This window comes from Trichechus manatus, unplaced genomic scaffold, assembly GCF_000243295.1.
Source record: "Trichechus manatus latirostris isolate Lorelei unplaced genomic scaffold, TriManLat1.0 scaffold00109, whole genome shotgun sequence".
In the NCBI taxonomy this organism is placed as follows: Eukaryota; Metazoa; Chordata; class Mammalia; order Sirenia; family Trichechidae; genus Trichechus; species Trichechus manatus.
The window spans coordinates 312289-338768 of NW_004444045.1; the positions used below are offsets into that span (position 1 = coordinate 312289).

The 26480-nt window shown below is 36.4% G+C and overlaps 1 protein-coding gene across 2 annotated transcripts in view; it reads left to right on the top strand.

Annotated features, from left to right (window-relative positions):
• Window positions 1–26480, top strand: part of TNKS (tankyrase) — a 187519-nt gene that overhangs the window by 130985 nt on the left and 30054 nt on the right. The window contains exons 12-20 of one of the 2 annotated variants that reach the window (XR_002825161.1): window positions 3112–3283; window positions 8742–8821; window positions 13107–13252; window positions 13864–14029; window positions 15650–15869; window positions 16188–16297; window positions 22743–22931; window positions 24838–25075; window positions 25694–25895. Coding sequence is in view for 1 of the 2 variants with exons in the window: in XM_004383374.3 (XP_004383431.1) it covers window positions 3112–3283; window positions 8742–8821; window positions 13107–13252; window positions 13864–14029; window positions 15650–15869; window positions 16188–16297; window positions 22743–22931; window positions 24838–25075; window positions 25694–25776 (1404 nt within the window). In the remaining variant the exon portion in view is untranslated. The remainder of the gene's footprint in view (window positions 1–3111; window positions 3284–8741; window positions 8822–13106; window positions 13253–13863; window positions 14030–15649; window positions 15870–16187; window positions 16298–22742; window positions 22932–24837; window positions 25076–25693; window positions 25896–26480) is intronic. The other variant, XM_004383374.3, reaches the window with a different exon arrangement.

Genomic DNA, 26480 nt, shown 5'->3' on the forward strand with positions numbered 1-26480 from the left:
CCATCAGGGCCAGGGCTTTTTTTGTTGGGAGTCTTTAAATTACCTTTTCAATCTCTTCTTTTGTTATCGGTTTATTTAGTTGTTCTACCTCTGTTTGTGTTAGTTTAGGTAGGTAGTGTGTTTCTAGAAATTTGTATATTTCCTCTAGGTTTTCAAATTTGTTAGAGTATAACCATTTTTGTAACTGATAGGATAGTAGAGATTAGAGTAATAAATCCAAACCTGTGAACGCCTCCTTTAAACAATTGGAGAAGCTATAATTAATTCTCTGGGATCACATTGGCTTCAAAATATCATCTTTCTTCACTGAGAGACTAGATTATAACAGTAATACAAATCCTGTCAGATGACCCGTTTAAAAATTGGGAAGGGACGTTGGTCTATAGGTATAAAAGATACTTACTGCTGCCCTCTAAAAACAAAATTACCACTTACTTTGGAAGGCAGACACATTTTTGCACTTCTGTGCTTTGAACTACTCCAGAATAGATTGAGAAAAAAGTTAGGTTGACCACTTTTTTGAGAATCTTAACTGTATCCCATGACTGATTGATAAAAGAGTAAACAAAGGTAAAACATTAAGGGTGTTGATAAAACTAAACGTAAGAGGAAATTAGAGTCTTTACTTTTCTTTTTTAATTTCAAATCAATTGAAAGGTCTTTAATGACTCAAGCAGATAGTTTATTTCCCATCCAGTAAACATTTTATCCCTTCTTCCTTGATGTAGAACAGAGGTCAGCAAACTTTTTCTTTAAGTCCAGAAAGTAAATATTTTAGGCTTTGCAAGGCCAAGAGACAAAATCTAGGGTATTATATAGAAATATTCATATAGCCATTTAAAATGTAATCATTTAAAAATATAAAAACCGTTCTTACCTTGCTGTGAAAAGCAGACAGCTGGTTGGAATTGGCCCGTTAGTCAGTTGCCAGTACTTTCTGTAGAAGTCTATTTTGTTAATATATGGGAGATCATGTGCTTCAGGATGGATCTGAATCAGTTCTGGTAATCTACTGTCCTTGCTAATAATTGGTGTAGATAATAGATTCAGGACACATTTCTGGCACCAGCCATAAGGAGATGTCTGCTGAGAAAGGTGTTAAAATAGATGTATGAGACTTCCTTGTGTGGGGGTAATATGTGGAGCTGCTGCAGTCATCCTTTGACCACAGAGGGACAACCATGGGGTCCCAAGGCTGGGGATCTGACAAGTTTATGTCATTCATTTCTCATGAGGAGTAATTCTTCCTCACAAAAACCTTTACTGAATGTCTCTATAATATTTTCCTTGTCTGTTATCCACTGTTGTTCTTTCTAAGTGGGTTATACACAGTATCACCAGCTTGTTCTTGTTTTGTTATTCTGTCTGTTCCACTGAATGAGTGCTTCTATTACATTACTTGCTGATACTTTTCTGTGACTTCTTTTAGTGCTTCAGTTTGTTGTCTGATACGCTCTCCATGGGTATTCTCTTGTTGCTGTGATATTTTTTAAGAGTTCAAAGTAAGAGTTATAGTGTTCTTTCATAATAAAAAGAGCTTACATTTGTTAAAGCAAAGCATTTTGTGTTACACTGGTTGTGTTGTACTTTATCTAAGGAAATTTGGTTTTCTGAAAACTAGAATACAGTACAATCTATAGGAATGAGTAAATGCCCTATACATATATAAACCACAAGGATGAGATGATATAAAGCTTCAATATATAATCACATTTTGGTTTTTAGCTTTCTAGAGTTATCAGTCCTCATCAAATAGTTCAAGTTTTTCCAACTAATTATAAAACGTTCTTTTTATAAATGAATTGTAATAACCATTTATACAGTTTTTTTCATTCATTAAAAGACATTTGTGAAGCTCCAGCTATGTCCTAGACATTGTTGCTTCTTGAGGTTGGGAGTGGAGGAAAGAGTTACATTTGAGACTAAGTTACAGTCATTGCTCTTAAATATCTTAGAAGTTACATATAGCATCTAGCAGAGAGCCTCATGTCAGGAGGTTCTTAGTGTGTTTGTTGTACCCCTTCCTTAGGAGACATCGTGGAAGATGAACAACTTAGTTCCAATTTTGACAGTATGTACAAAGAAAGGAACGTAAATCAGGGAGAATAGCATGGTAGAGGTATGAAAATGTACCAGGGAGTCGTACTCAGGGCTCCCCTCTCCAAAAGAGGAGGGGAGACAAGAAAAATTAATTTAAATAATATCAGTGAGAGGTGATGGAGCCCTGGTGGTACAGTGGCTAAGAGCTTGGCTGTCATCTAAAAGGTCAGCAGTTCAAATCCACCAGCCACTCCTTGGAAACTCTGGAGCAGTTCTACTCTGCCCTGTAGGGTCACTATGAGTCAGAATCGACTGGATCGCAGTGGGTTTAGTAAGACATGACTTTGTCCACTATTTCAGCTTCATTAGCATGCACCTCAGAGTGAGTGAGAGATGAGACTAGTTAGTAAGAGATGAGACTAGTGAATCTGTTGTTTTCTGTATTGCACTTAGTTATACCACATTTATAGTGAAAACCTCTTCTTGCACATAGTATGTTTTTAACGTTCAAAGTTACTGTATGTACTTTACCTGGTGTTGAATTGATCTGCTCAGGTCCTGGAGGTAAAACTAGCTACCTTGAATTTACTGAGAAACTTTGTGTCTGTTTCCAATGTAGCATTTTGCGAAGGTGGTTGCAAGGGTTATCTTGACCAAAGGCAAATTTTACCTTTTGCAACGAGTATAGAGACTAACACCTTTGTAAAATGGGGTGCTGATAAGGCTGCAACACAGCAGGCCTAGCAGTTTGTAATGAAAAATGTAAGTAGGAAGGAAGGTAGCATAATAGTAGATCACACATGATCTTAAATTCATGCTATGAGATTCAGTTTTATTCAAAGGCACTGAAAAGTCACTTAAGTTTGAACCAAGTAATAAGTTGGTAAAATCTGCATTTTAGAGCGGTAATTTTGAAACCATGTACCCATGATTTATCAAGCTAGATTGGGGCTATCCATCACTATCATTGAATAATATAGCCTTAACAATTGATTTTTCTCCTAAGAATGTACTTGCTAAGGGAACAAAAATAGATGCTCAATTCCGTGTGCCTACCAAATGGTTTTTCAGATGAATGCACTGGACAGCCTTGGTCAGACTGCTTTGCATAGAGCCGCCTTAGCAGGTCACCTGCAGACCTGCCGCCTCCTGCTGAGTTACGGTTCTGACCCCACTGTCATCTCCTTACAAGGCTTCACAGCAGCACAGATGGGGAGTGAAGCAGTGCAGCAGATTCTGAGTGGTGAGTTAAGAGACAAATTGTATTTTATGCTCTTTATTCCATTTCCACTGATATACACAGACAAATTTTGCACCATTTGTTTTAAGTATTTCTTAGGAATTTTTTCTCTGCTTGAGTTTTTTTTTATGCCATTCCTTGCTTGTAGATGATCCTGTGGCCCTCCTCACCTCCCCTCCTTTTATTTTTTTTTGAGGGGGTTCATGAGAAGGAGGCAGATACCCTCTTTAATGTTTTTTTAGTTTTAAATTTAAAATATGGCTCATGGGCATTGCAGCCAAAAACAACCTGGAACTCAGATAAGCCGTGTGGGATTCTGCTAGCTCTGCTGGTGCTGCTGCTGTTAGTTGCTGTTGAGTTAGTGTGACTTATGGTGACCTCGTGTGCTGAGTAGAACTGGTCCAGAGGGTTTTCTAGGCTGTGGCCTTTGGAAACAGATCACCAGACCTGTCTTCCAAGGCGCCTCTGGGTGAATTCGAAACGCCAGCCTTTCAGCTAGTGGTCAGTTTACACTACCCAGGGCATCCTATGGTAGCTCTAAATCTATGAAGTAGAGAATATTACGAAGTATCCATATGGTAGTGACCTTTAATTGTTCTTACATATATAATATTCTGACTTGCTTTTTGTAATTCTTAACTTCATTGCACTATGAAGAAATTATCATCTTTTCTTGGTTTAATTATAAAATCTTACTGAATGTTACAGTTCCTAGCTGGTACGGTGTTAGATATTTTAACTAGTTTATTGAGGGAGATCAGACATAAAATTGATATGAACATGGACACTGCTTTCCTAAGCTCAAAGTTAGAGCAAATAAGACAGTCTACCTACTGAATAATGATGAAGCCAATAAGAAATTTAGTATAATTGGCTCATTTCTCCATCCCTTTAATTTCCTATCTGTTATATAATGATTATATTCTGACTTATCCAACTTCTGATGCCAGCTGTGTCAAGTGGAAATCTCAGAATCCCACTATTCTGTCCTCAGCCATGAAGATATAACTAATCCCCACTTCTTTACTTCTTTGTTCAGTTCCAACATCAGCTGCCCATGTGACACTTCTTTCTCTGACCCTGGCCTCTTGGAGCTAGGTCAGACCTCACAAGTTAAAAGGACACCATCCTTCAGATTGCCAAATAGGCAGATGCCAGCCACAAGTTTGAGAGCCCACATGACACCCTAATTTCTAACCTGCTGGCTCCTACCACTCCTTTCAGTTCAATAATTCACTGGAATGACTGGAATGAACTCATGGAAAGTGCTATACTTACGATTACAGCTTTATTATTTAAACAAACAAAAACAAAGGATGTAAACAGAGTCACATAGGGCAAGGTCGGGAGAGTTCCCAGTGCTGGGCTTCTGTATCCCAGAAGGTGTACTACCCTACCACATGCATTGATGTCTTTCACCAACCAGGAATCCCATGGAACTTGCTTGTTCAGTCCTTTATTGGGGCTTCATTGCAGAGGTATGACTGAGGCCTCATTGCAGAGGCATGATTGAGGCCTCATTGCAGAGGCATGATTCTTTGGACCATGTTTCCCTCCCTCCCTGAGGTCAGCTGATATCAGGCTACCAGGTAGTCTTTGCGGCCTGTCCAACTCCATGCTGATTTACACGAATCCTCAGATGTTGTTTAGATAAAAAAGGTACCTCAGTTACTCAGGACATTCCAAGAGTTTAGAGTTATCACTCAGGAACAAGGGCAGAGACCACATTGCTTTGGGTGAAGTTCAATTCTTTAACCCACAGTTATATAACAGTCTGGAAAAGTTCAGTGGAACAAGCTACAGACTGGTAGTCAGAAGTCTCTGGTTCCTTTTTCCTACCTATAGTCCAGAAGTTCTTAATTCTGTCAGGCACAGTATCCCATTTTTATAACAAATATTCTATAGCATCCCATTTATATACAGAAATGAAATTAATAGATATTATGACCTAACTACACAGATACCTTTCAAAAAATCTGTATTAAATGCCCTAACAGTAATATGGAGTCCTTGGATGGCACAAATGGTTAAGCATTCACCTGCTAGTTGAAAGGTTTGAACCCACCCAGAGGCACCTCAGAAGACAGGCCTGGCGATCTGCTTGCAAAAGGTCACAGCCTTGAAAACCCTATGGAGCAGGTCTATTCTGCACATATGGGGTCACCATGAGTTGGAATCAACTCCATGGTAACTGTGATGGTTAAGGTTCTATGTCAGCTTGTCTGAGCCATGATTCTCAGTAGTTTGGCAGTTATGTAATGATGTAGTTTGGCACTTATGTAATGTGACAGTTATGTAATGATGTGGTCGTCCTCCATGATGTGATCAGCCAGTCAGCTGTAAGGAGAGTTTTCTTGTGGGTGTGGCCTGCATCCCGTGTGTATATATATGGACATTCTGGCAAAGCTTGCTCGCTTACTCTGGATCCTGCATCCGGCTCATCATCATCTGATTTCTGGTTCTTGGGACTTGAGCCAGCAGCCTGCTGTACCGTCTGCTGATCTTGGGATTTGTTTTAAGTAGCTAATTATTATTATGTAATAACTTCGTCATGACTACCCTGGATGAAAACATGGATCCCACGGATATCTAAAGGACCCCAAGAAGTAAGGCCCAGTTGAGAATGACTGCTATACACTAAAATGCAGAACTTTCCAAGGCTTATGGAGATTATATGTGTCGTTAGAGCTGGATCAGAGCTTAATCAGCCTCATGAGAGTACTTGTGCAACATTGTGAAAGCTGTTGATTAGGGCTTATTTTCCTTATGCTAGTTCATTCTTAGATAGTGATCGTTCTAGGTCAGTCTTAGATCTTGATCTTTAGATTTACCTAGGCATTTTCACTATCGAAATGAATAAAGGAATAAGGTTTTCTATTATGGGATTTCAAGCTTGAACTATTGAAAGCATGTCTTCATTAACTTTCTGTATCTACAGAGCAGTCAACATTTTTAAAAGAAGATACCACTCATTGACTAGGAAATATTTTTGCCTTCTCAATAAATTCTAATTACTTCTAAAAGGTGTGACTTGTTAAAACAGTCTAAATTTTTCTCTTGTGTCTTCTACTGAGAATTATTTAGTAATGAATTTTAAGTTAGTTTTTATTAGATATAACCATAAATCAGATAAACTATAGGTATTGCAAGAAGCCCCTAGTGGTGCAGTGATTAAAGCACTCGGCTGCTAATGGAAAAGTCAGTGGATCAAACCCACCAGCTGCTCTGCAGGAGAAAGATGTGGTGGTCTGCTTCTGTAAAGATTACATCCTTAGAAAGCCTGTGGGGAGTTCTACCCTGTTCTGTAGGGACACTATGAGTCTGAATCGTTTCCATGACAATGGATATTGCTATTGCATCAAAATTGCTCAGTAATACTATGCATAATTTTTAGAGATAATTGACAAAATGGGGAGGAAATGACTGAATAAATTAAGCAGATTATATCCATATAGTGTTTTTTAAATGTCTTCTAAATGAATGCAATTGGAATATATGACTTCTGGTAAAAGATAAAATTAAATACTGAAAATCACAGATTATATATATTTTTTCAGTTATTTTGATAATTGCATTTAAAAACTTGACTTTTGAAATAAAATACTATATAGATAATTAAATACTAATTTAGAACATGCCAGGAGTTTTTAGTTTAATTCTTAAAGTTCTTTATTGTTCTGGAAAGATAATACAAATAATAGAATTATATAATAATAGCTTTGAAAGATTTTTAAAAAATGGGAATTGTTTGAAAGAGGATATAATTTTTAAACTAATATTTTTACCAGGAATTTGTGTGTTTACCATTCGTGGATCGTGTACTAACTGAACTTTTCAATTACACATTTACTAATCCAATTCCAAGTTATGTTTATAATGACTCTTAAAGGAATGCATCAAACATACAGGATGTATATAAGTTGTTGGGAGTTTGTTTCGGGTAAAACTTTAAAGATTCATGTAACTACACCTGTTAAATACTGAGCTTGAGATCCACCTTTAGAAATGTGTACTTTCAGCTCTCAAGTCTGTAGTTGCCAATGGTTTAGATTAGTAAAGTTTTAATTATAAATTGCTGGCAACATTTATATAAAAATTAATGCCAGAGGAAAGAAAACAAGGCAGACAACTTCTCATAAATTAGCGTTTTAAAACAGCCTTTCAGCAGATTTGCCTTCTTTTTCTATATCTGCTTTGCTGCCCAATAGAATAGCCACTAGCTACATGTGGCTAAATTTAAATTAATTAAAAGTAAATAAAAGTTACAAATCAGTTCCTCAGTCACACTGACCATGTTACAAGTACCTGATAGCCACATTTAAACACAGATAAAGAGTTCTCAGAACTTACTTTGTAAAAGCAAGTCTCCTGAACAAAGCATGTTAGATGAGGAAGATCTGAAGTGTTTCTTCTGAAACCTAAAACCTTTTCATGGTATCACTCGATCTTCCCGCTTTGACAGTGGCTCAAGAAAGATGTCTCTGATCACAAGATATGCAGTCTTAAATCTGAAAGACTCACTTTAGAGGTGAAAAACTAAGCTGTTAAGCAATTAATCCAAAGTCACAGATAGTAGATCTAGGTCTCCTGAACCTCATTCCTTTTGTGTTATATGAGTGTGTGTACGTAAGTGCATTAGAAAAGGAACACGTAATGTCCATGAACATACTTTGGGTAATATAAATTGTTTTCTTTAAAAACCTATTTTATTTGGGCCAATGTGAAATGAACTTTCGGTTTGTTTGTATTGAATTAATCAAAATACCTCAATTGTTAACCTCATACTTCTGGGCTTATCAACCTGACTTAATTATATTCTATTTAGCATGGTATCACACCTCCCAATTATATAGACATTTAAATTTCCCTGAAGCCATTTAATAAATGTGAATTAAACAAGTATCTGTATTTAGGGTTTTTGTTGTTGTTGTTCACTTACTGTGCTTTCTAAGATTACTTTAATTTCAGGAGTAGTACTTCTGTTTTACATATGAGAAATCTGATGCCAAAAAAAGAAGAAGAAGAAGGCTAAATATGAAGTACTAAAAGTTTATTGAGTTCCCTAGCTTTTACGTAAGAAATCTATGGCAAAGCTTACTCTACGACAGTATGTGAAACCAGTGTATCGTAAAGATGTTCTTGATCTCATGGTCTTAGGTTTCCTTGCTCTCCTTTGCCAAATTTTGACCAGAGAATGTGAAGGACAGGGTAGTAGGGATGGAGAATTTGTCTCTTAAAATTTATTTAAATTTGGCTTAGGATGAGATGGGTGTTGATTGAAGTAATAAATCATTTATTTTTTACCTAAAAAAGGTTGAGTAAAAACCTATATTAGATCTCAGAAATTTCTGACCCCTTAATCTCTTCCCAACCACCAAGTACTTTTCTCTTCTTAACCAGGATTCTTCAGGGACCAGTAATGATCTTTCCTTTTTTTTTTTTTTTCTTTCTTCTAATGCAGAAAGTACACCTATACGCACCTCCGATGTTGACTATCGACTCTTAGAGGCTTCTAAAGCTGGAGACTTGGAAACTGTGAAGGTAAGTCAGTACTGTTGATGGCTTAGGCTGCACTATTCAATGTTTGCTAATCAATTTATTAATATTTTTAAACTTATAAGTAAAATTACTCAAGTCCAAACAATAAAAGTGATGACTCAAGTAGATCTGTAGACTGGAGAGAACTTTTAGTACTGAGAATTTCCAAGTATATGCCTTATATCCTATATATATATGTATTTGAAATTATATATATTAGAGGAGATAAGAACTGTGGATTAGTTCTGCAGTCAACCAGGGTTGGTCTCATAATGAGCTAAGAGAATGCTGGTCAGTACTTTTCCATATAGAGTTGATGAGATTGTGGGCTCTTTTTTTTTTACTACCCAGACTTCCTCCTATCATGTAAAAATTGTACCACCTGAAAAGTTCTTGTTTTTGTTCTTTCTTTTATGTCTTTTATGTAAGCAGTCACTTTTCTTCTGGTTATATGAAAACTCTTTTATTTTCACTTATATTAATTGTTATTTTTGGCCACATTCATGCATATGTAAGTAGTTCAAGCCCAGGTAATAGCATGATAAACTTTAAAGCAGTGTTTCGTAATCTTTTCCCAGAAATTCTCACATTTGCCCTAGGAAAGCATTGTTATGATCCCTCAACCATTTGGAATTATTTGTATGCAGAAGCTAGATAATCTTTTCTATGTAATTTCACTTGCCAAGAAAATTTTATTAATCTTTATTTGTGGCATAGAAATAATGGTTGTAGATTTAATTATTTTCAAATATAAAATTATATTCTAATATTCAATATACTTTTTAAAAAACACATACACTTCGCAGGTATAATCATTCACTTAGGGATGAAGTTAGCAGAGAGAGATTTGGTTTTGGTTTTGGTTTGGAGGTTGGTCTTGCAGTTTTGTTTTTATTTGTTTCTTTTTTTAAGAAAGGCTATTTATAAAATTGGTATTGAGCAACATACCAGGTTACTTTTGGCCAAGTAAACTTCATCACCTCTTACTAAGCAAACTGTATTTTTGTAATTTTTAGCAGAATAATTTTATTATTCTTGATGAGGTACATTGGTTGAAAATAACAGTTGTCAAAGAGTATAACACTCAGCTCTCTGTCAGAAGTAAAAGTAAAAAGTTTTATTGAAAGAATAGAACAGTTCAAACTGGGCAACACAATGCAAGATCACAAAATGTTCTGCTGTGCAGAAGACAAGCAGGAATTTTTATACAGTAAAAGCAGGAACTTACTGAACAAAAACCTGATTGGTTGACGTTTAAAATCAGTTAAGTAATGATCATAAGAAAAATCACCAGACTTCAGAGGTTTCTGTTATTTGACCATAACAGACCAACTGACCTCTTGAGTAAATTGATTAATGATCTGTTTTCTAACATGGTCTCTTAACTTTTGCAAACATTTGCAAGACCCCTTCCTGGGACATTCTTAAACAATCTTTATTGCAATCTTCACCGTTCGTGAAAAACAGTTCCTTTCTCTTGTCTATTTTAAATCATATGTTTCTCTCTGTAAGCATTTCTGAGAACTCTGGTCATGAGTTGGTTTTCTCAAAGTTAATGATAAGCTGGGAAAGCAGAAGTCAATATTAAGGCAAAATGAAGCTTGTTTCAAAATGGAGTTTGGCCCACACTTAAGTCTACCATCCCGGTACTGCCAAGCACCTCAGGTTTAAAGTGTTCCTTCACACAGTAAACACTTTCTAAGCTCTGTTGCTTAGAAATTTTATTTTTATTTCATTATGCAAACACTCCCACACTCTCTTCCATCGTATAACAGCATCCAAATTATTTAAAGAAGAATAGTAAATTTCCATTGTAATATACAGTGGAGAGAAATTTTAAAGTTCTCTGCCATCTAAAATTATGTAGTATTTTTTTTCTTAAAAATACTTTTATCATTTGCAATTTACCCTACTAAAAGAAAATTCTTGAATACAAAAGTGGTTAGAATTACTTTTCTGTATCACAGGATGATCTGCCCATTATAATTAAATTGATAGTTTTTAATTCTCTATTTTGTATGTAATAGGCAAATAAATATAGTTTTCAGGTTCCCTAAACAATTCATTCACAATGAAGGCCAAATATATTTTTAATCAATGGAATGGATGTGGAAAAGAAAACAAAACAGCAGAAATTAAGTGAGAATTAGGCTTGGTAAATCTCTTTCCCTAGAGGCTTTAGAAAAAGTGTTGTTGTGTTGTTGTTACGTGCCATCGAGTCGGTTCTGACTTTTAGTAACGGAATGAAACACTGCCCCGTCCTGTGCCATCCTCACAATCATTGCCATGCTTGAGCCCATTGTTACAACCACTGCGTCAGTCCATCTCGTTGAGGGTCTTCCTCTTTGTCACTGACCCTTTACCAAGCATGATGTCCTTCTCCAGGGACCGGCCCCTCCTGATATCATGTCCAAAGTATGTGAGATGAAGTCTCGCCATCCTTGCCTCTAAGGAGCTTTCTGGCTGTACTTCTTCCAAGACAGATTTGTTCGTTCTTTTGGCAGTGCGTGGTGTCTTCAATATATTTTGCCAACACCATAATTTAAAGGTGTCAATTCTTCTTCGATCTTCCATATTAGAAGAGAAGGCTATTTGCTGAGTAAAGTATTTGAAATTATGAAAAGTTGGTAGGAAGAATGTGAAATTGCATTAGAATTAAAAAAAATTGAAATACAATAGAAAATTAAAGATTTCCAAATATTAAAAAGAAAATATTTAATAATCAAGCTAAGCTTCTATTTTTGTAACCTGGCAAATATGAGTTGTATTTCATTTCCTACCTCATCCCTATTTTTCTAATATTATCTGTAAAAATAAATAATAACATTAATTTAGAATTTAAGCATCAGGAAGCAGCTTCTCTCATGTGAGACCCCCAAGGAAGGTAATTGCTACTAGTTGTTGCAGCCTTTTCTTTTTAGTTTACATACCAATTTATTTGTTTTTCTTTTATTACACTGTTTATTTTATTACTTATATATTAACATAGCCTCAGACTCATTGATACTTTTCGGTATAGAGTTGACGAGATTGTGGGCTCCTCCTTACTGCCTGCACTTCCTTCCTCTTATCATGTACAAATTGTACCACCTGAAAAAATCCTTGTTTTTATCCTACCAGAAAGAAGGTCCTACTGTGTACCTCAGTAAAAGCAGCCGTCTCCCCAGTTCTTGGTTTTTACTTAGTACTAGCTCATTACAGTGGCAGGAGCTGCAGCAAGTTTGGAGAATGCCTGCGAAGCTCTTGCCATCATACTTGTAGCCTAGAAAATACCACTGTTTCCTCTGCTTCATTTGCTTTTTTAAAATTTTCATTACTTTTCTTCTCACCACTTCCCTAAAATGGGTCACTTACCTGTTAGCCTCAGTTTATTTTCTGTAAACTAAGGATAATGATCAACTTCATAGATAGATAATTTATGCACTGAAAGAATATGAAGTTTTTTTATAAACTGTAAAGTGTAAATTATTCAAATGTTATTGTTGTATAATCCACCTGTCACCACTATTGATGCACCCGATTGTTCTTTGCCTTCCTTTCTGCCACTTCGTATGCAAACATAATTGAGCTTATCATTTTGATCGTGCTGAAATGGTAGCAGTCAAAGGGAGAGAAGGAAGCAGAGAAGATGTTTGAAGGATGTAGCCAAAAAAAATGAAAGTAAATGCCAAAAACTAGAGTATGATTAGAACCAGTTTGATTTGTAGTGTTAGACAAACTTCCTCCAGCAAATCAAGCACCGTTGTTGACTGCTTTGCTGCAGTGGATCCAAGGGCCAAATGGGTGGTCCAAGCAGAACTAAAATAATTTTCCCAGAGCCTTCCTGCTTGCTTGATCCACATGAGCAGAGACAAGAACTGTGGGTTAGTTCTGCAGTCAACCAGGGTTGGTCTCATTTGAGCAAAGGATGGCTAGGAGAACGCTAGTTAGCACAAGCAGGCATTCTGTGACAAGCAGTCTCAGCGTGGAAAGACTGATAGAAATGGAAAAGCAAAGCATCATTTACCTTGAAAATGCGTGCTTTATTGTGGATTTTTCTATTCAGTTAGGATTTTGGCTAGGAAGTATTAAAAAAGATTGAGTTGCTCTGTAAACAGTAAAAATATTTGTAGTCACTGTTAAGCCAAGCATAGTGCTGATTTTTACACATCATTTGTATTAGCTAATCTTTGCAAATAAATATTCATTAGAACATTACAGTTTATCCAAGATACTGTCGTATTTTAGAGCAAAATCTGTGAATAAATATTAATTTTTTGTGTGTATGTGTGTGTCTGTGCCTTAAAAGCAACTTTGCAGCCCTCAAAATGTGAATTGCAGAGATTTAGAGGGCCGGCATTCTACACCCTTACACTTTGCGGCTGGCTATAATCGTGTGTCTGTTGTGGAATACCTTCTACACCATGGTGCCGATGTCCATGCCAAAGACAAAGGGTATGTGTCAAAATTTAGCTGTTTGGGTTTATTTTCTTCATACTCTTAAAAATTCCTTTTTAAATATTTTTATATCTTTATCCTCATTAAAAAAGTAATGCATTTAAAAAAAAAAAAAAAACTTAAAGCATTGCAACAATATAGAAAGTGAAAATTACCTAACAGCCCACTCCCTAGAGATTACTACATTAAAATTTTGTACATAATCCTCCAGATTTTGTTAAATACGTATAACAGTGTACATGCTGTTGTGATGATGGTAGTGATTTTCCACACAAATGATGATGCCATTTGTACAGTCTGTTTTGCAATTTGCTTTTTTAACCCTCCAAAAAAAAAAACGAAAGCAAACCTGTTGCCCTTGTCTGGCCTTCGGTCAGTAGCGTGCAATGTGTCAAATCTATGCCCTTTATATTACCAGGGTAAAAATATTTAAATAATAAATCCTTATTTGGAAATGAACGACTATATATTAAAGACCAGAGGGAAATTATTTCTAAGTGGTGTTCAGTATAGTTGATGCCATAGAAGAATTGTATTATTTTTATTATAGGAATCATTTTAACTTAAAGTGTTGTTATATGACTTTAAAATAATTTTCTTTTGCTTAGCGGCTTGGTACCCCTTCATAATGCCTGTTCATACGGACACTATGAGGTAGCTGAGCTTTTAGTTAGGCATGGCGCATCTGTCAATGTGGCAGACTTATGGAAATTTACTCCTCTACATGAAGCAGCAGCTAAAGGAAAATATGAAATCTGCAAGCTCCTTTTAAAAGTATGTAATTTTTTAAAATATAAAGTACTTGTATTTATTTTTGGTTATTACTTTAAGTCAAATCAAAATACCTTTTATTCTATTAAGTACTGTAAGTGTTGTAGAGACTGCTTCCATTTTCTGTGTTGGGGGATGTTTAAGTGTGATATCATGATACTTGCACAGCTTTGAGTAGTGCCTGAAGTGCCTGTTTGAACTGAATTAAGTTCAGCTCATCAAACTTCATCAAGGTAGGTTTTGGAAAGAATTGAATTAGTCTGCATTGCTTATCTAATACAGTATTAATATCAGAAAAAAATTGTACAGGAGAGAAGGAAGTTTTTTATTCAAGTTTGATTTTTCCTAATGGCTCTTTTATTATTTTTAGTTTACCAGTTAATTCCTCATAATTAAGCATTATTTAATCATATACCATATTTTATGCAAATAATGCACACCTTCTATGTATTTTGTAAACTCACAATGCTATTTTTTTTTTTTTACAGCAACATGTAAAAAAAATTGGCATAGCTGTACTTAGGAAAATACCTCGAGGGGAAGGGCACAGTTAGAAAACAAGTGTAGAAGGTGCACGTTATTTGTGTAAAAATACAGTGTATCTTACAGGAACTTATTTTAATATCAGATTTTTATTAAAATGTAAGGTGTTGTTTCTATAAACAAAGTTCTATAAATTCTTGGTATATACATGAAATAGTAAAAACTAGTAGTTATATGTAACTTGTTTAATACTTTTGGGTTCTTTTTAAGTTAGCGGAAGTGAAAAATGGCCAGACATGTGTTTATGTAGTTTTCTCTTTTTTTTTTTAACTGAAGAAAAAATTTTTCCAGTTAAATATGAGTAAAATTTTTCTCCTACCACATTTACAGTATCAAATACGTTCTGTGAGTCTTAAGAGTAACACCATATTTGACGTTCATTTTTATTATCACTGGTTAATAAGAAATAAGTTCCAGGTCATTGATTTATTCCCAATATCCACAGTGGGCCAATAGCATTCTGTGTCAGGCCCATAATAAAAATTTTTGACTTGTATTTATTTTATTTCATAAGTATAGGTCATTAAACTTTTTAAATCAAGTTCATTATTAATACATTTGAACCTGATTTTCTGATAGATGTTAAGACTTAAAATGAAAAGTCTGCCAAGCGTTTTTCTCACTGATTGCATTTAGAATTAAGTGCTTTTCTCTCTTCTCTTTCATGATATCCCTGAATATCTTTACGTAATTCAAATCTGATCATATTAACATAGAGGCCATTCTCACAAGGAAGAAAGGTTTCCAGATGCAGCTTGCAGTATATTATGTATAAAGTAAAAGGCAGTCAGTGCCCCCCCCACTTTTCCGTCACCATTGATCCTGGGGCTTAGGGCTTTGGTTGAGCAGTAGTTAGAAAGCTTACCCAGTATATTTCTAAGTAGGGAATTCATGAATAGGAATTGGCAAAATAAACCGGGATATTGCCTTTGTTTTCCAAAATCTTGTAGAATAGATGTCTTTCTTTGGATGAGCAAAGGTGGATTAGATAAAAACAAAACAAAGCAAAACAAAAACCCCATAAAGCTTAAGAAATATGATACAGAAAACACAAACCCCATTTGATTTTTCTTCCTGAAGCATGGAGCAGATCCAACCAAAAAGAACAGAGATGGAAATACACCTCTGGATTTGGTGAAAGAAGGAGACACAGATATTCAGGACTTGCTCAGAGGGGATGCTGCCTTGCTGGATGCTGCCAAGAAAGGCTGCCTGGCAAGAGTGCAGAAGCTCTGTTCTCCCGAGAACATCAACTGCAGAGACACCCAGGGCAGGAACTCCACCCCTCTGCACCTGGCAGGTAAGCACCACAGGACTTCCAGGTATCGCCTCCTTTCCTGGACACCTAATACACCGTACCAAAAGTTGAAAGGAAGGCTGAGCATAAAGGGTACTACTTAGTAAAATGCTTTTGACATAATTTTATGTAATTTCTCATGTAAAGGCTCTTACTTATGTGATGATAATACTAGTTTTTGAAGCAAAAAGTATTAAAACCTTAAAACATTCTGGTCCTTATGTATATATATATATATATATAACACATTTGTGGTGTTCTCTCTCTCTCTCTTTTTTCTCTCTTTAAGCTGACATTTTTGCCTTTTTTTCATTCTAATAGCTGGCTACAATAACCTAGAAGTAGCTGAGTATCTTCTGGAGCACGGAGCGGATGTTAATGCCCAAGACAAAGGCGGTTTAATTCCTCTTCACAATGCAGCATCCTATGGGGTGAGCATGCTAACATTAGAGAAAACCTCAATGACATGTATTCCCTTGTTAAGCATACACTACACGGGAAGTAAGTAGCTGTCTAGCCAACAGCAGAATTTGGCATAATTTTAATCTTTTATTCAGTGTTTTGTCTTGCCTTCCCAGTTAAACTTAAATATCTTTTGCCCAAGGATCATACTTTTTATAGCTTTTTAGTCTCTTCACAGTATCTAGCACAATAATAGGTATGTAATTGGTGCTCAGTAATATTTCTTGACAGAATAAATTTTAATGCTACCTCAGGTAGATTTTAGAAACTATAATAGCTAGGAGGTTCCTATACCTGTTGCCCTCGAGTCAATTCCAACTCATAGTGACCCTATAGGACAGAGTAGAACTGCCCCATAGAGTTTCTAAGGATCAGCTAGTAGATTCAAACTGCCAACCTTTTGGTTAGCAGCCGAACTCTTAACTACTCTGCTGCAGGGCTCTGGAGGTTCCTATATAGTCATGGAAATTATGGTTACTTATATTTATCATCAACATCTAAAAAATGTTCAAGTAAGCTATTGATATATGTGGTTTTAAAGACACTGAGTGACTAGCTAAAACCCCACAGTGGAAGTCCAGAGTCATTCTTTCACAGCAGTATAATGTCAGTCATCTGCTCTAAGAGGAAGAAGAGTGTATTACGATGCCTTGATACCATTTGTTGGCACTTACTTCCTGGAAGTAATCAAGGCCCACTTTAGACCTGATGAATCACTGCAGTAGAAATAAAATACACGCGCACCTGCTTGTCTGTTCATCCACTTAATCACTATTTGACTGTAAAAACCCTCAGATGCCAGATTGTACATACCAGGTGTTCTCACAGTCGGAATCACTATTGATGAAGATAGTTTCTAGATTTGGAAAAAACTGACAAACTGTAAAGAAAAATGAAACTACCCACCTTCATGTCCTAATTCCCTATTTATTCCTACTACCTTCTCCCTTGCTCTTTATAGTGAGAATATCCTCATCTTCTCAGGCCCCCTGTGCAAAGATGAGGATTTCAGGGGGAGGACAAATTTTATATAAGGAAAACAGATAATCCACTTGTGAGTTGGACAGACAGAAAAGTATACTTCCAAGTGTGATATAAATTAATTGAAAATCATCAGATTTAATAAATATACTATATTTTCAGGCAAATAACGCATGCCTGTACGTTTGTTTGCCAACCGCACCCTCCCCCCACAAGGCATTTTCATAAGCGCGCTATGCCAATTTTTTTTTACAAGTTGCTGTAAAAAGAATTACAGTAGCGCACTTATGAAAATAACTTGCAGGGGGAGGACGTGGTTGGCAAACAAATGTAGAAGGCGCACGTTATTTGCTTAAAAATACAGTAATATTAATAATGGAATTCTTTCAGAACTCCAGTTTCTTATCTTCCCAAAGATGAATTAATCTTTTATTAGAATTGTCCTAATTTTAACCTTCCTTCCCATAAGATTCTCAATTTCAGTGTACAACAGATATTTCTGCTGAAATAAGATCTGGCATCCTAAGAATTTGCTTAAGTATTTACTGCTAACATACTACATATCCATTTATGTATAATCCTTTTACCTTTAAGTTATAACTATACATGTATATCACTTGGAGGATTAATTTTCAGCACTTCTTACCATGATCTTTCTCTCCATATTATATTCCACACATTCCTTTTGCTAAGCTTCAGTTGAGTTTACAAAGCTGATGGCATCAGTGGAATTTAAATCAGAGTCTTTTAACTTCTGCATAAATCTACTAATGAGTAAAGATATGTGTCAGCAAGAGAATTACAGTTCTTGACTTGATCTAATAAAGCCTATGTTGTACTGTCCACTGTATATACTACACGGATTTGTGTGTTTTTAAATATATCCCGTATGTTGTGGATGTAGGAAAGTTCTAGGCCATCAGCCTTTTCCTTTCACAATCTTTACAGTTGTCAGAAAGGATAAATAAAGTAAAACTTAATTTGTAAAATAAGTATTTTACTTTCTCATCTCAACTCTTCTCCTGTTCTGTCATTTGGTGACCAGTGTGCGGCGAACAGAGTTTTCAGTGGTTCTCTTTTGTGGCTAAATAGTAATGTAGTGTGCAGGCCAACCTTGTCTTATTCCTTGTGCCCTTCAAGCTATCTTACCATTAACTGAATAGGTGATGTAATCCAACCACTGTCCTGACCAGAGAGCCAATGTTTCGTTTCTGTACATTTATTTCACCATTATTGGTAACCCCTGCTCTGACTCCAGGTGACAAAAATCGTGAACATTTCTTTCATCATCTCTTTTTATGTTATCCTGTTTATTATCAAATCCCCACTGCTTAGCTCTTTGAAACTGAAAGGAAACTTACTGAGGTGAGAATGAACAGGCTGTTAGAGGGCATCTGATGGAGATTTTGATCAGGCTGGTTCATGCCATCCTTCTACTGAAGAATGCAGATGAGCTAAGTAATGTGTTTGTCGCAGGTACTGTTACCTCATTGTGTGGGTGGATTATTTAAGTCACTCTAATAATCCTTCATGTAGTAAACTTATAAATTAAAAAATCAAATACCTGTGAGTTAATTACTATGTACTGTTATTTACTAAAACCTTTACTTTGGTGGTATCTTGACCTTTTTTTCTGTTTCCATGTTTTTCACATATGCAACCCACTGCCCTCAATAATAGCTCTCATGACACACAGTGATTCTCAGCTGGCAGTAGGTAAGATTATCCTCCCCACCGAGAATCTCTGCTCCACAGAATAATTTTCTGTAATGTAATTTGTAAAACAGAATCTATTATCAGTTACTGTATCAAATCATATTTGTCTCAGTCTCAATTAATAGACTTAACCACATATATGTTAACTGCAATACAAACATTTTAAAAGCTACTTTCACTTTCTTTTTAACTAAAAGATTGTTATTGCCATTGTTGTTAGGTGCTGTTGAGTTGATTCCAGCTCATAGTGACCCTGTGTACAACAGAACGAAACACTGCCCAATCCTGCTCCATACTCACAATTGTTGTGAGGTTTGAGCCCATTGTTACAGCCACTGTGTATAGACATCTCATTTAAGGTCTTTCTTTTTTTTCACTGGCTCTCTGCTTTACCAAGCATGATGTCCTTCTCCAGGGACTGGTCCCTCCTAATAACATGTCCAAAGTACATGAGACATAGTCTCACCATCCTTGCTTCTAAGGAGTATTCTGGCTGTACTTCTTCCAAGACAGATTTGTTCGTTCTTTTCGCAGTCCATGGTATGCTCAGTATTCTTCACCAACACCATAATTCAAAGGTGTCAATTCTTCTTCGGTCTTCTTTATCCATTGTCCAGCTTTCACATGAATATGAGGCAATTGATAATATCATGGATTGGGTCAGGCACACCTTAATCCTCAAAGTGACATCTTTGCTTTTTTAACACTTGAAAGAGTTCTTTTGCCAGTGCATATGTCGTTTGATCTCTTGACAGCTGCTTCCATGGACATTGATCATGGATCCAAGTAAAATGAAATCTTTGACAGCTTCAATCTTTTCTTCGTTTATCATGATGTTGCTTATTGGTCCAGTTGTGAGGATTTTTGTTTTCTTTACGTTGAGATGTAATCCATACTGAAGGCTGTAGTCTTTGATTTTCATCAGTAAGTGCTCCAAGTCCTCTTCACTTTCAGCAAGCAGGCTTATGTTATCTGCATATCACAGGTTATAATGAGTCAGCCTCCAATCCTAATGCTATGTTCTTCATATAGTCCAGCTTCTCGGATTATTTGCTCAGCATACAGATTGAATAAGTATGGTGAAAGGATGCAACCCTGACATACAGCGTTCCTGATTTAAAACCACCCAGTATCCCCTTGTTCTGTTTGAACAACTGTCTCTTGGTCTATGTACAGGTTCCATGTGAGCACAATGAAGTGTTCTGGAATTCCAATTGTTTCCAGTGTTATCCATAATTTGTTGTGGTCCACACAGTCAAATGCCTTTGCATAGTCATTAAAACACAGGTAAACATCTTTCTGATATTCTTTAATGTCAGCCAAGATCCACCTGACATTAGCGATGATATTCCTCGTTCCATGTCCTCTTCTGAATCTGGCTTGAATTGGCAGTTCCCTGTTGATATACTGCTACAATCATTTTTAATTATCTTCAGCAAAATTTTACCTGTGTGTGATATTAATGATATTGTTCAATAATTTCCACATTCTTTTGGATCACCTTTCTTTGGAATGGACACAAATATGAACATCTTCCAGTTGGTTGGCCAGGTAGCTGTCTTTGAAATTTCTTGTCATAGGTGCGTGAGCACTTCCAGTGTTGCATTTGTTTGTTGAAACATCTTAATTGGCATTCCATCAATTCCTGGAGCCTTATTTTTCACCAGTGCCTTCAATGCAGCTTGGACTTCCTCCTTCAGTACCATTGGTTCTTGATCATCTGTTATCTCTTGAACAGAGATATATGGATAGAGAAACAAGTGGTTAGGTGACTTGATTTTATTTGACTGGTTAATAATTATTGACCTGTATAACTTAGCATTTTTAAGCTCCTGGTTCACATATTTATTTAGGGAAACTATGAGGAAAGATAATACTTAGGGAGCTTGGGATGAATTAATGCAGCAACATTGATCAAGTCTTTTTGGTACAGTGACTGTGTATTCCTTCCATCTTCTTTTGATACTTCCTACATCATTCAATATTTTGCCTATAAAATCCTTCAGTATTCCAGTTCAAGGCTTGAATTTTTTCTTCAGTTCTTTTAGCTTGAGAAATGTCAAGCTGTTCTTCCCATTTGGTTTTCTAACTCCACATCTTTGCACATTTCATTGTAATACTTTGTCTTTTCGAACCACCCTTTGAAGTCTTCTGTTCGTCTGTTTTACATCATTTCTTCACCATTTGCTTTTGGTACTCTGCATTCAAGAGCAAGTTTCAGAGTCTCTTCTGACATCCATTTTGGTCTTTTCTTTCCTATCTTTTTAATGATCTTTTGCTTTCTTCATGTATGATGTCCTTTATGTTATCCCACAACACATCTGGTCTTTGGTCATTGGTGTTCAGTGCATCAAATCTATTCTTAAGATGGTTTCTAAATTCACGTGGGGTATACTCAAGGTCTTAGTTTGACTCTCGTGGACTTGTTTTAATTTTCTTTAGCTTCAACTTGCATATGAGCAATTGACGGTCTGTTCCACAGTCAGCCGCTGGCCTTGTTCTGATGATAATACTGAGGTTCTCCATCGCCTTTCCACAGATGTAGTCAATTTGATTTCTATGTACTTCATCTGATGAGGTCCATGTGTATAGTTGCTGTTTATGTTGTTGAAAAAACGTATTTCCAGCAAATAGGTCATTGGTCTTGCAAAATTCTATCATGTGATCTCTGGTGTAATTTCTGTCACTGAGGCCATATTTTCCAGCTATTAATCCTTCTTCTTTGTTTCCACCTTTCTGATTCCAATCACCAGTAATTATCAGTGCATCTTGATTGCTTGTTTGATCAATTTCAGACTGCAGAAGTTCCTAAAAATCTTCAATTTCTCCATCTTTGGCCCTAGTGGTTAGTGCATAAATTTGAATAAAAGTCACATTAACTAGTCTTCCTTCTAGCCACATAGGTATTTTTGTATCACTGACAGCGTTGTACTTCAGTATAGATTTTGAAATGTTCTTTTAGACAATGAATGCAGTGCTATTCCTCTTAAATTTGTCATTCCCGGCATAGTACACTGTATGATTATCTGATTCAAAATGGCCAATACTAGTCCATTTCAGCTCAGTAATGCCTAAGATATCAGTTTTTATGCATTCCCTTTCATTTGTGACAACTTCCAGTTTTCCTAGATTCATACTTCGTACATTCCGTGTTCCAGTTATTAATTGATATTTGCAGCTGTTTCTTCTCATTTTGAGTCATGCCACATCAACAAATGAAGGTTCCGAAAGCTTGACTCCATCCACGTCATTAAGGTCAAGTCTACTTCGAGTAAGCAGCTCTTCCCCAGTCATGTTTTGAGTGCCTTCCAACCTGACGGGCTCATCTTCTGGCACTATATCAGACAATATTCCACTGCTGTTCATTAGGTTTTCACTGGCCAGTTTTTCAGAATCAGGTCACCAGGTCCTTCTTTCTAGTCTTTCTTAGTCTGGAAGCTCCACTGTAACTTGTCCACCAGGGATGACCCAGCTGGTATTTGAAATACTCGTGTCATAGCTTCCTGCATCGCAGCAACGCACAAGCCACCACAGTACAACAGACTGGCAGGTAAACGGTGGAAGACACAGGTAGAGGGATGAATCATCTTTTTGTCGAAGAAACTTCTGAAGATGATGAGAATACAGATACAGAGAGTGTGAAATGTTAAGTGTACATGATAGAGTTTTTTCAGATGATCTCATTCTTAACAGTTTGCATCCTTTTGTTTTCCTCAGCATGTGGACATAGCAGCATTATTGATAAAATACAACACATGTGTAAATGCAACAGATAAGTGGGCATTTACTCCTCTTCATGAAGCAGCCCAAAAAGGAAGGACACAGCTGTGTGCCCTACTCCTAGCACATGGTGCAGATCCAACTATGAAGAACCAGGAAGGTCAGACACCTTTAGATCTGGCAACAGTAAGTCTTCATTTCAGAATATTCAGTGTTATTATATTCATCGTGCTTTCAAAGAACACATTAAATTTTAGGAATAAGCAGATTTATCTTTCGTAGTACTTATTTCACTTAGAATAAGAACAAATTTCCTTCTGAAAAATATTTTAAGTTCACACTTATGTATGATAAAATATAATTTAAAACTCTAATAGGTTAACTTCATTTTTTTGGCCATACTTCGTTAAACCATGAATCACAGAAGGACACATTTCTGGAGTGTATCCTCAAAGAGGAGCCCTGGTGGCGCAGTGGTTACAGCTCGGCTGCTAACCAAGATGTCAGCAGTTTGAATCCACCGATCACTCCTTGGAAACCCTGTTGGACAGTTCTACTCTGTCCGACAGGGTCGCTATGAGTTGAAATCAACTCGATGGTGATGGACTTACAGGTTTTGGTTTTCATTTTGATCTACCTCTATCCCTTTTAGTCCAAACTGCTGTAACTCCTTCATAAAATCTGTGGGTTTCTCATGTGTCAAGTTATACAGTATTCCATCAAACAAAGCCATGACCACAAACCTCTTTGAGATAGATCCCTCTCTATTTTGGATTGCAAGTTCGGTGCTGTGGGACAGTGCCCTTAGGATTCTCAAAAACTCTCTCTTCTAGCTGAGATGGTTCACAAGGCATCACCTTAAAGATCTTGGTTAAGATTTTCAGAGGTCTTAACAAGAGGTAAAATATCTATGCCTTTGATTTGATTTTTGCTATGAGGCTATGTTTTATTGGCAGTGCCCTGAATTGGATCTTTGTACTGAGGCTGTTGCTTATTTTGAGAAACTTTTGATGGTGGAGAGGCTGGGAAGGCAGAATAATTCTACTTTCTAAACTAGTAAGCCCTAGGTGAGAATATGTTTTCAAAGGGAACTAAACAATCGCTCTCTTGGTCCATCTCTCTCACCCTGTGTGCTATTACGGGCAAAGGAGACAAGCCAGTTGGCATGTTCCGCATTCTTCCTGAAAATCTCTTGCCAAATCTGTTAAGTTTATGAAGTACATTTTCTGTTTTCCTAGCTATCACAGGCGACAGTGTTGCCAAACGTTCTACTATACCACAGAGTTTCCCTTCCCCTAGCTTTCTGCAGCAATTGCCTGACTCTCTTCCCATCTCCACTAACAGTCACCATGCCACCCAAATCACCCACGCTAGCCCATGCTTCTTTACAGCATGGTGGAGGCTTCTAGGAGAGAAAGTGGAAGCTTCCAGTCCTCGGGTCTCTTACTACCTGGTCAGAAGCCTCAGAACATCACTTCCTGTTCACTCTGTTGGTCAAAGCAACTTGGGGGCAACCCAGATGCAAGGCAGGGCAAATAGATGTCGCCTCCTGATGCGAGGAGAGGTGTGCATATACGGAGACTGAGGAATTGGCCAGCTGCTTCCACGTACTTTGACAGCAACTGTTCCCAATACTTATAAACCGTAAAGTTAGTGAATACACTAGCTAAATGAAGGTGCTATACCTTTAAAAATGTCACCAGATTTTAATTGTACATTGAATTAGTAAATGTGCACTAAATAACTGAACAAAATTTATTATAGCTGTTTAAGCATGAACAAAGTGTAATGAATATGGAAACCCTTGCTAAAGAAGAGAGTGAGAATCAACACTCTGAAATGTGTTTTTTGTTTTTTTTTAATGAATGATAAAATATAAAAAATTATATAGTTTCTGCAGTTCTACCTGCTAAAACTACTGAGACTCTTCGGAGGTGTGGATTGAAAAAGGAAAGGGAAAATCAGTAGCGAATAATGAGGCACTCATTAAAGAAAACGTTCACAAAGCATTTATTTGGTCCTTAGTGAAAAACTTAACTTTTTGAAAGTGTGATGTTTGTGTGTGTATGTGTTTTGTTTTTGTTTTTTTTAGGCTGACGATATCAGAGCTTTGCTGATAGACGCCATGCCCCCAGAGGCCTTGCCTACTTGTTTCAAACCTCAGGCTACGGTAGTGAGTGCCTCTCTCATCTCCCCGGCATCCACGCCCTCCTGCCTCTCTGCCGCCAGCAGCATAGATAACCTGACTGGTCCTTTAGCCGAACTGGCGGTAGGAGGCGCATCCAACACGGGGGATGGCGCAGCCGGTGCAGAAAGGAAGGAGGGAGAAGGTGAGTCCATCCTGTGAAAATCTATTTATTTGTTTGTTTTAATGAAACATTCACTTTTTTCTATCAGTAATTATTGAGTACTTCACTTAAAAACATCCTGTCTGTAAGTAAATTTTCCTGTACGCAACATTTTATAAGAAATACTTCATCATAAATGGCTGCCAAGTTCCTTGTCATCTGCATTGTTCTCATTTGTGTATGTCCCAGTACATCCTTTTTTAACCCTAGTATCTTATTGAACTCTCGAGTGAGTCTTATTACTGAAATTATATCAGAAAAAAACTGAGGGGTCATTTAAGGAATAAAAACTAAAATAATAGCTGGTATATTTGTTTTTTTAATGTAACTGTTAAATATTTTTTTAAAAGCATTAGATTATGCTGTATAATATTAGAATTAAAGTAAGTACTGATTGGATAAAGCATTCTGCTTTTACTTCTCAGCCAAATTCAGATTTAACTTGAAGTGTTTGGGTTAAATTTATTCTGGATGATTTTACGCTATGTAAAATAATCTACATAGTCAAGGGTGTCAGAGCCATGCCTTTAAATAGATACTGGAACTATCTTTAGATCAATACAGTTCTTCCTGAGAAACTTAAATGTATTTCTGTTTTAGTTGTGGGTCTTGACATGAATATCAGCCAATTCCTAAAAAGCCTTGGCCTTGAACACCTTCGGGATATCTTTGAAACAGAACAGGTAAACTCTCATAAGTGTATATTTTTGAGTCTTTAAAATTAAATATTATGATTTATTAATTGCCATTCATTATTTTTTGCTTCTTAACAGCTATTTTGAAACCCACCACAAATTTCTAAGTAAGTCAGGGGCCCAGTATTTTATGTTTCTTCCCAAAATTGTCTGGCAGATAGAGATCTTTAATTATTGTTCTGTCTTTAAAAAGGGTCTGATTCTATAGGTTTTATACATCTGAAAACTTAAGCCATAAAACCATCTTGTTTTGGTTATTTAGTTTCCAGAAAGTGTTGGCATTTATTTATCTCATTTCATTACTTAAAATCAATGAGAAATTTTTATATTAACTATTTTGCAAAGTTTTCATGAAGAGATTTTCTATTATATTTGAAAGCAAAGTAATACTTAGAAAAGGTACCTTTTAAAAATTGCCCCTTTATTGTTTCTGTTGTAGTCTAAAATAGTGTTGAACCAGTAATTGACCATACACTCAAATACGCCCATCCTATTTTCACATACGTCTTAAATGTCTATGAAGGTCTGAGTATGGCCATCCATAGGACATTTTAAAATGAGGATCCTCTGTCATTCTGTTTTTATATAGGATAGTAAGTTTTCAACTTAAGATTGTATAGATTTATTACCATACTCAGCATTAAATATCGAATGATAATAAGTTCCTGGGTTTAGGGAGAAAATAATTAGAA